At 32.5% G+C, this 11132-nt stretch overlaps 2 protein-coding genes across 2 annotated transcripts; one reads left to right on the top strand and one right to left on the bottom strand.

Annotated features, from left to right (window-relative positions):
• Nucleotides 1-5148: 5148 nt before the first annotated feature.
• On the bottom strand, nt 5149-5753 carry LOC106311080. The gene has a single exon (XM_013748314.1). It carries the CDS (start codon nt 5694-5696, stop codon nt 5304-5306), a length of 393 nt encoding a protein of 130 aa, XP_013603768.1. The 5' UTR covers nt 5697-5753; the 3' UTR covers nt 5149-5303.
• Nucleotides 5754-9163: 3410 nt separating this feature from the next.
• Nucleotides 9164-9768, top strand: LOC106312806. The gene has a single exon (XM_013750463.1). The coding sequence runs from the start codon at nt 9221-9223 to the stop codon at nt 9611-9613; it is 393 nt and encodes a 130-aa protein (XP_013605917.1). The 5' UTR covers nt 9164-9220; the 3' UTR covers nt 9614-9768.
• The last annotated feature ends 1364 nt before the right edge of the window (nt 9769-11132 follow it).

Genomic DNA, 11132 nt, shown 5'->3' with positions numbered 1-11132 from the left:
AAGCTTTAGTAATACAAATTGTATAATTATACAAAAATAATAATATTTCGAAATTTGAAATGTTATATGAATATATTTATTTTATAGATGATGTATGAGCTATTACCATATTTAAAAAAAGTTTACGAAAAAGAAATATCAATATTAAATATAATATTTGAATTATCAACATATTCTAATAAGTTTGCCAAAAATATAAATCAACATTAAATGAAATTATTCATGTCATATTTTTCTGGAAGTCATGTCATCAATTTCAGTAGACATATCATATTTGTTTTGTGAAATTGATTGTAAGGAGGACATGTGACAAAATCACCTCGCAGATATAGTCCATGGGATAACATCATATTAAACCCCTTATTTGTATTTTGTAGCAAGTAATTAAAGTATACTTTGAAAAAATATGTCCTTACTATTTACTACAAAAGGAGCCTTAAAGTGAACAAGATGCGTCTACACTGTCGGTATGACATAAGCTTGCGCACATGCGACATGTTCCTCTCATTCTGTGTCGACGTCAATGATAAATCTTTCTTTATTAATCTTCATGCGAAAACTAATATATTGAGTTCTTTAACTTCGACGAATGATTGATCAAAATCAGCTTAATTGATTGCGTTTAACAATTACCAAACATGGGTATTTCATCTTTTTGGAATTTACATACCAAGCCTCTGATAATAAAACCAAACCCTGTTTGATATAAAAACCATCACTAATCCACACAATGATATAAAAATTAGTAAGTATACATAGCATAAATTATGTAATATAGAAATATGAAAAAAGAAAAAATAATAATGATATAGAAATATGAAAAAAGAAAAAATAATAATGATATAGAAATATGAAAAAAGAAAAAATAATAATGATATAGAAATATGAAAAAAGAAAAAATAATAATGATATAGAAATATGATTCTCGTAGTTCAAAAGAAAAGAAATATGATTCTCAAGTGCATGAAAAGAATTTCTTAGTATTTATTATCAAATTATCACTCTGTAAACCGAAAGAAACATTTGAATTGGTTTACATCTACCAAACCAAACAGTTTGCAGCCTTCTTTTTTCTTATCAGTGGACCCCGCAAACGAAGTCGGGTGGTTTAGTGGGTCTCACTCTCCACCGAAACAACCGCACCATCAAGCGACTATGTACAGAGAAAAGGTAAAATTTAAACCAATGAGTAGACCCAACGCTGTGCATTGGACAGAGAAGTAAAACAACTCTATTAGACCGGCCCTACCATCTGACGAACCGTGATTACACGTGTATCTCGATCAGGAGAAGGAAAATAAATAGTGCAAGACCGTCAGGGTCCAACGAGATGTTGTCAATGTGTGACTTCATTTATGTTCATGATGGAAACACGTTATTCAATTCTATTAAATTCTTCAATTTCCACCAATCTTGTAATGGGTCTATTTTGCACGCTGTCGGTGTATCATACGCTGCGTTTCATGATGTAATGGGCTTGATTGGCCCAAGTGTTCCAGTACAGCCTCATAGCACCGAGATGCGAGACTATCAATAATAGTCCTCCATATTTTCTTTTTGCTTTCTAGTTTCTACAACTTGTATATTAATTTTTTTTGGAAAAATATGTCAAACTAATCATGTGATAGTCAAAATTAACGATAAAATTTCACGTAAAACGCATCTTATATATTAAAACAGAAATCACGACTTTGATTTATGTGTGATTTTTTTTTTGAAATGGACTCTCATTAAAAATCAGTTATCATTCATTTATTACTAATAACATGGTTTAATAATATATCACAACTAATATAACCATAACTCCTACAAAACCGGATGATAAACATGACCAATTTTTAATCCTTATTAAATGTAAAATAAATTTATAGATAGTCAGGATGTAAATCATTATCAAACCAGTCTGTGGACCACTACATTATCCTATTGTTATTATTTTGAACAAATTTCGACTAACCCCTTAGACTAACGACAAACACTATATCAAATGAGTTTAATTAATCACCATATGTATATTGCGTTTATAAAACAAATTATATACACCAAATCTGAATTACAGACTAACTAATTGCACCGTAATATTTTACAGGCACAATATATTATAGTGTGATTCATGTGTGACTTTTTTAAAAAATGGACTCTCATTAGAAATCAATTATCATTCATTTATTACTAATAACATGGTTTAATAATATATCACAACTAATATAACCATAATTCCTACAAAACCGGAATGGTAAACATGACCAATTTTTAATCCTTATTAAATGTAAAATCAATTTATAGATAGCCAGGATGTAAACCATTATCAAACCAGTCCGTGGACCAATACATTATCCTATTGTTATTATTCTGAACATGCAATTTAAATCAAATTTCGACTAACCCCTTATACTAACGATGAACACTACATGAGTTTAATTAATCACCATATGTATATTGCGTTTATAAAACAAATTATATACACCAAATTTGAATTACAGACTAACTAATTGCACCGTAATATTTTACAGTCACAATATATTATAGTGTTAAAAATTTGATGTTTTTAACAGTATCCCAAATTTTTTTATCTATTACCAATTTGATTTAGTTTTTAACAGTAGGTCCAATTTGATTTAAATTTTATATATATTTCAAATTTAGAAATAAAAAAATATGTAAAATAGTACTGTTACATAATTATGTTTTCAAAACAAAATTTGTTACAAGAATACAAAATTTGAATTTTGTTTATAATAATAATATCATAAATCACATAAACACATATATAATAGAGTTAGATAATACATAATACTAAACTATATTAATTTATTGATAAATTTTGTTTTATAAACTAAAATGATTTAGTATATAAAATAAAACTCGTACGGTTGTGCGGGTCGAGATCTAGTAACCTTTTAAATGAAATACTTTGTGTATGCGTTTAACTATGAAAATACTAAACCTTATAACATTGGCAAAAAATTTCTTATCTACATAGTCTGACATGAGATGATATGAATTATAAGATTTACACATATATATATACATATATATATATATGGGTATTTATTATGACAATGGATTTAAAAAGCATTCAACGTTTATAAAGCCAAGGGAACTTGATCAACAGTTTTTGATTGTGTTAATTCTCTATATATGCCTTGTGAAAGCTGTTATGGTTAAGTCATTAGCTACTTGATTTCACATGAGCATGTACGGCGAGAAAATCATTGATTCTCTCTATTACAAATATTTGGTTGAAATTTTGTAATCTCCCGTGACTATATTTGTCACACAATACAGTATTGAAGTTTTAAGATCTAAACCCACTACATCTATCATTGTGGCAGAGAAAGAAAATGATGATTGGAAAATAAAAAAGCGTAGTGGCTACGATAAAATGTGAATTCGATGCGAGAAGTGAAACAGAAAAGATTTTTATGAATGTGGCGAGTGATAATTCAAAGTAAGTTTCACATTATATGTATTTATACATATATTGGAAATTACAAACGTTGATTTTTTTTTTTGAAAGTTTATTGGCTTGGAAGATCTTAAGTGATTTCGGAACGATATTGCTTTGAAGACGCTGAATAATATTTCTGAATGACATATGAGGATAATGAGAACATCCACATCAGTTTATTAGATTGATTGAACTCATGTAAGTCTAGAAGATTGAGAATAATATTTGAGTTTTTATGAGCTTTGATTTACACTTTTTGTTTATGTTTTATTTTAAAATTATGGATATGATGAGTGTAACTTATTTTGTTTATGACATAAGCTTAGTAATTTTTTCTTTTGGTTCTTTCTTATAAATCTTTTATTAGATGATATTCAGGAAAAGTGAAGGAAAAATAAAGAAAATATAATGTGTTTTTGAGGAAAAATAAGAGAAAATGAAAGAAATGGATATTCATTTTTACTGCACACTCAATAAAGAATATTAGGTAAACAAAAATACATTAAATCAACTTTATTGCAAAACTCTAGTTGAATATCTAAAAAATAATAAAATAAAATAGTACTTAAACATTAGGTTAATATCTCAAATTGTGATATGCTCAACCCAATTGTTTCACAACATATTTGTTTTAGTTGGTTTGGAAAGAACATTTTTTCGATGCAGTTGTTGTTCATCAGACAACTTTTTGATGTTGGAGATGAGGTTGAGATCAAAGAAGACAAAGTATACAAACAATATTTTTGCTTTGTTATATATTAAACTTAACCATTTGTGAAACATGAATATTTTTGTAAACTTTGTTGGCATTGTGATCTAGATGTATGTGGATGAACTGAAGTTGATGATAGCATTGTTCATAGGAATGGACAAGTGGAGACAACAACTTAGTAACTTCGGATTATGTGATAAATTGCTGAAGAACAACAGCCAAAGTGAACTCCCAGCTTGGAAGATGGAGGACATTATTTGAGTTTCAGTGAACTTTGTTTATATTTTCTTGTTCTTGCTTTATTTTCAGACCAAATCTAGTTTTACTTTATAAAAGTTGAAGACGACATTGAATAATCAAGTGATGATAGCCATTGAAAAAGCTCTCATTTTGTCTGTGTTAGTTCTCTATATATGCCTTGTGAAGGCTGTTATGGTTAAATCATTAGCTACTTGATTTTACGTGAGCATATACAACGAGAAGATCGTTGAATTTGAGTCTAGCTCTCCTGACTATATTTGTCACACAATACAATATTGAAGTTTGAAGATCCCGCTACATCTATCATTGACTTAGTTCACAATTAAAAAATGAGCTCAGATGCATTAAACGTCTAGAGATATAGCCTATGGAGTATGTGATACACCGTCATTTTCTTAGATCCTAGTCCAATTGTGACTATATTACCTTTGATTCATTTATCTGATCATATGTGACGCCATTATTATCTCATGTTGCATATAATATATTGTGAACTCGTTAAAACTTATACTTGTAAGATTTATGAATTACATCTTCCGTGACAGCTATTTCTGCCATTAGAAAGCAGGCAAGTAGGGCCCGTGCGTGCAATTTGGGTGGTCCTGCGCGTCATGCGGCGGCGCATTGTGTTATTTGAAAACTAAATAACACATGCAAAATATATAGTATATAAAATGGATCAAGAAGTCTTAATTTAAAACATAAATTTTATTATTGACTGAATTAGAGTTTCTAGTATGATTAGGGAAGATGTCCTAAGAATGATTAGAAAACAAAACCGAAGTTAATGTTTTGGGGATCGCATTGGATCATGTAGGAACAAATAAAAACTTTCAATAAATAAAATATATATTAAGACAAATAAGTATAACGTCGCCGTCAATAAGTGTAGAACTCAGCCAACTCCTGGACAGATCCTATCTCGCGATCATCATCATCGTCGTGATCGGAGAAACTGTCTTCGAGCATCCATAATAAGTGCTCGAACAATACGACTTCACAAGCTACCAAGACAGTCTTTTGATCGTGACGTTCTTCTATAAATCTCGATGATCTATCAAGTAGTTCTTGGACAAGCGGATGGTTGATGACGTTGGAACTAAGCATGTAAGGTCTCCGAGACTTCCCGACGTAGACCAGTTGAAGATCACCGTCACATTTTGAGACCTTGCTGGTGGCCACGGAGGAGGAGGATTCGGTGGTTGGGTGGTGGTTCTTGGTGAACGAAGGCCATTTCTTTATGAGCTTTGTTAGCTTTCCGAACTTGGCCATTAGTAAAGTATTAAACCTTTGATTTTGAGAAATTTTTGAGGTTTTTAAATTAAATAAAAGAAGTTATCAAGTATTTGTCTTGAAGGTGATGAAGTTACGTTCGTTTGTATTTATACTGAGAGATGGATAGAGAAAGATGAACAGCTAATAAAGACAAGGGTACATTATCCGTAAAACTAGTGTCTCCTTGCTCTACTTCCATTAATGTAAATATTATATAATGTATAGTATGTGTGCAAAAGCATGCATGTTGATATGTGCATACGTACGTATGCTAGTGGGTTGGACAAATCTCCTGTATATGTGTTGTTATCTAATTAATGATCAGATCAAGGGTGAACGATGATTATTGATTTTGTTGATAAAGATTGCATCATATGCATATGCACACAACGTTGAATTGTAAACACAAACCCTTGTCCTTGTAGGCAATGTAGGATATAACAAAGTAACAAACCAACTTTATTGATTGAGCTTTTATTGTTTTGTTAAAATCCAATCTCATCTAACTGAGTCTTTAATGGTGAAGAAAATAATTGCATTTTCATTTATAAAAGATCAGCAGCTTTTAATTTTGGTAGGCAAGGCAACAGCCAACAAAATCAAAATATTAAATTGAAACAAATAAATAAAATCAACAAACAAGTTAGTTGCAATAGCAAATAAGCCAGTTGGGATGTTGTTGTTCTTCTTAAAAGAGTGCATTACACTAACGTTTTTTTTTGCTATAGACTTTTTCATCATCTTTAATCCAAAATTCCATTAATCCAGAAACTTATATTCCACAAATGTTGAACCTTTTACATCATGTCCTTATATAGTATACATCATAATAAATTCAAATCAACTGGATCATATATTTTTCATTAAATTTGTATGAAAATGAAACTTTGAAATATGAAAAAGCATGCAATAGTTCAACATTGTTTTAATATGGGGTTTTAAGAACAACTAATCGTATTTATTAACCTCTCAATAAAACTTTATCCTCTCACAAAAGCTCTAACATATGCTCTCACACTTATTATCTTAGTTTTTGTAAACACAACGTCAATGGAAAAGAAGCATAGGTCTCTGTTGCTTATTATTACTCAAGATTGATCATATCTATCAAGAGAGGTTTTAAAAAAACTGAATCCCTTAGTTACGGAACTCATCCATGAAGCTCTCGTGGAACTCAGTGAGACGGTTCACGATTGCTGGAATCTTATCTTCTTGAGGAAGTATAGTGCACCTGAAATGCCATGTTCCCGGTACCTACATCAAACGGACAAAAACACACAAAGATTAATCACAATAGTAAGTGAAGTTTTTGTTCAGTTACTTGGAGAAAAAGACACATTCTCAGTTTCAAACCTGTCTAAAGCCAGAGCCAGGGACCACGACTATTCCGATAGCGTTTAAGAGGCCTTGGCAGTACAAAGCGTCTGGGCTTTGCAGCTTCTGCAGCTGCAATGGCCTTTTGTGGAAGGTTAATGCAAGGGAATAGATACATAGCTCCTTCTGCTCTGTTGCATGTCACACCCTCTAACTTGTTCAGAGCTTCTTCAAGGGTCTGGCACGGTTGAACTCAAAACGCATTAAGACAATACACTTGTAAAATCATGATTGATATTATCTGTGAATGGCTAACCTTTGCACACTTTGCTAAAGTCTAATGAGGAGAGGATTCCTTCTTTCTCTCCTATGTATGAATCATAGCACTACAAGAAAACAGCGACATAGTGAGAGAAAAAACTCCTCGGTATGTCGTCGGAATAACGTTATTCCGACGACATACCGAGGAGTTTTTTCTCTCACTATGTCGCTGTTTTCTTGTAGTGCTATGATTCATACATAGGAGAGAAAGAAGGAATCCTCTCCTCATTAGACTTTAGCAAAGTGTGCAAAGGTTAGCCATTCACAGATAATATCAATCATGATTTTACAAGTGTATTGTCTTAATGCGTTTTGAGTTCAACCGTGCCAGACCCTTGAAGAAGCTCTGAACAAGTTAGAGGGTGTGACATGCAACAGAGCAGAAGGAGCTATGTATCTATTCCCTTGCATTAACCTTCCACAAAAGGCCATTGCAGCTGCAGAAGCTGCAAAGCCCAGACGCTTTGTACTGCCAAGGCCTCTTAAACGCTATCGGAATAGTCGTGGTCCCTGGCTCTGGCTTTAGACAGGTTTGAAACTGAGAATGTGTCTTTTTCTCCAAGTAACTGAACAAAAACTTCACTTACTATTGTGATTAATCTTTGTGTGTTTTTGTCCGTTTGATGTAGGTACCGGGAACATGGCATTTCAGGTGCACTATACTTCCTCAAGAAGATAAGATTCCAGCAATCGTGAACCGTCTCACTGAGTTCCACGAGAGCTTCATGGATGAGTTCCGTAACTAAGGGATTCAGTTTTTTTAAAACCTCTCTTGATAGATATGATCAATCTTGAGTAATAATAAGCAACAGAGACCTATGCTTCTTTTCCATTGACGTTGTGTTTACAAAAACTAAGATAATAAGTGTGAGAGCATATGTTAGAGCTTTTGTGAGAGGATAAAGTTTTATTGAGAGGTTAATAAATACGATTAGTTGTTCTTAAAACCCCATATTAAAACAATGTTGAACTATTGCATGCTTTTTCATATTTCAAAGTTTCATTTTCATACAAATTTAATGAAAAATATATGATCCAGTTGATTTGAATTTATTATGATGTATACTATATAAGGACATGATGTAAAAGGTTCAACATTTGTGGAATATAAGTTTCTGGATTAATGGAATTTTGGATTAAAGATGATGAAAAAGTCTATAGCAAAAAAAAACGTTAGTGTAATGCACTCTTTTAAGAAGAACAACAACATCCCAACTGGCTTATTTGCTATTGCAACTAACTTGTTTGTTGATTTTATTTATTTGTTTCAATTTAATATTTTGATTTTGTTGGCTGTTGCCTTGCCTACCAAAATTAAAAGCTGCTGATCTTTTATAAATGAAAATGCAATTATTTTCTTCACCATTAAAGACTCAGTTAGATGAGATTGGATTTTAACAAAACAATAAAAGCTCAATCAATAAAGTTGGTTTGTTACTTTGTTATATCCTACATTGCCTACAAGGACAAGGGTTTGTGTTTACAATTCAACGTTGTGTGCATATGCATATGATGCAATCTTTATCAACAAAATCAATAATCATCGTTCACCCTTGATCTGATCATTAATTAGATAACAACACATATACAGGAGATTTGTCCAACCCACTAGCATACGTACGTATGCACATATCAACATGCATGCTTTTGCACACATACTATACATTATATAATATTTACATTAATGGAAGTAGAGCAAGGAGACACTAGTTTTACGGATAATGTACCCTTGTCTTTATTAGCTGTTCATCTTTCTCTATCCATCTCTCAGTATAAATACAAACGAACGTAACTTCATCACCTTCAAGACAAATACTTGATAACTTCTTTTATTTAATTTAAAAACCTCAAAAATTTCTCAAAATCAAAGGTTTAATACTTTACTAATGGCCAAGTTCGGAAAGCTAACAAAGCTCATAAAGAAATGGCCTTCGTTCACCAAGAACCACCACCCAACCACCGAATCCTCCTCCTCCGTGGCCACCAGCAAGGTCTCAAAATGTGACGGTGATCTTCAACTGGTCTACGTCGGGAAGTCTCGGAGACCTTACATGCTTAGTTCCAACGTCATCAACCATCCGCTTGTCCAAGAACTACTTGATAGATCATCGAGATTTATAGAAGAACGTCACGATCAAAAGACTGTCTTGGTAGCTTGTGAAGTCGTATTGTTCGAGCACTTATTATGGATGCTCGAAGACAGTTTCTCCGATCACGACGATGATGATGATCGCGAGATAGGATCTGTCCAGGAGTTGGCTGAGTTCTACACTTATTGACGGCGACGTTATACTTATTTGTCTTAATATATATTTTATTTATTGAAAGTTTTTATTTGTTCCTACATGATCCAATGCGATCCCCAAAACATTAACTTCGGTTTTGTTTTCTAATCATTCTTAGGACATCTTCCCTAATCATACTAGAAACTCTAATTCAGTCAATAATAAAATTTATGTTTTAAATTAAGACTTCTTGATCCATTTTATATACTATATATTTTGCATGTGTTATTTAGTTTTCAAATAACACAATGCGCCGCCGCATGACGCGCAGGACCACCCAAATTGCACGCACGGGCCCTACTTGCCTGCTTTCTAATGGCAGAAATAGCTGTCACGGAAGATGTAATTCATAAATCTTACAAGTATAAGTTTTAACGAGTTCACAATATATTATATGCAACATGAGATAATAATGGCGTCACATATGATCAGATAAATGAATCAAAGGTAATATAGTCACAATTGGACTAGGATCTAAGAAAATGACGGTGTATCACATACTCCATAGGCTATATCTCTAGACGTTTAATGCATCTGAGCTCATTTTTTAATTGTGAACTAAGTCAATGATAGATGTAGCGGGATCTTCAAACTTCAATATTGTATTGTGTGACAAATATAGTCAGGAGAGCTAGACTCAAATTCAACGATCTTCTCGTTGTATATGCTCACGTAAAATCAAGTAGCTAATGATTTAACCATAACAGCCTTCACAAGGCATATATAGAGAACTAACACAGACAAAATGAGAGCTTTTTCAATGGCTATCATCACTTGATTATTCAATGTCGTCTTCAACTTTTATAAAGTAAAACTAGATTTGGTCTGAAAATAAAGCAAGAACAAGAAAATATAAACAAAGTTCACTGAAACTCAAATAATGTCCTCCATCTTCCAAGCTGGGAGTTCACTTTGGCTGTTGTTCTTCAGCAATTTATCACATAATCCGAAGTTACTAAGTTGTTGTCTCCACTTGTCCATTCCTATGAACAATGCTATCATCAACTTCAGTTCATCCACATACATCTAGATCACAATGCCAACAAAGTTTACAATTTCCTCGGAATATTCCGAGGGAATTCCGAGGAAACCCTTATATTTCTCGGAATTCCGTCGGAATATTCCGAGGAAATACCGAGGAACTAGGGTTTGGGGTTTCAAAACATCGATTTTTTTTTTCGTATTTCATTTCTTATACAATTGTAATGCATACCATTGAGGATTCTTTGTATAGATGATCATAAACGATGAAATAACAAAATTTCAAAAAGTATTCCTTTTACCGTTTATCAAAGTGTATAAGTGTTTCTCTTATGTTGTGTGGTTTTCGTTCATGCAATCGTAAAAGTGTTTGTTATTGGGTAAAACACCAAAGTTTGACTTCATAATCTGGTTAAGACACTTAATGAAGGTTATATACGTGTTATTCAATCCGCAAAACGTTGTTTTCGGTTAAAAACCCCTAGTTCCGAGGGAATTCTGAGGAAACCCTTATCTTCCTCTGAATTCCGTT

This window comes from Brassica oleracea, chromosome C8 (assembly GCF_000695525.1).
Source record: "Brassica oleracea var. oleracea cultivar TO1000 chromosome C8, BOL, whole genome shotgun sequence".
Classification (NCBI taxonomy): Eukaryota; Viridiplantae; Streptophyta; class Magnoliopsida; order Brassicales; family Brassicaceae; genus Brassica; species Brassica oleracea.
Note: the sequence above shows the minus strand (reverse complement) of the source record. Positions and strands in the feature narration are given on the sequence as shown.

Excerpts from the sequence above, each read along its gene's own strand:
- LOC106311080 (XM_013748314.1), bottom strand. The coding sequence starts at position 5,696 with ATGGCCAAGTTCGGAAAGCTAACAAAGCTCATAAAGAAATGGCCTTCG.
- LOC106312806 (XM_013750463.1), top strand. The coding sequence starts at position 9,221 with ATGGCCAAGTTCGGAAAGCTAACAAAGCTCATAAAGAAATGGCCTTCG.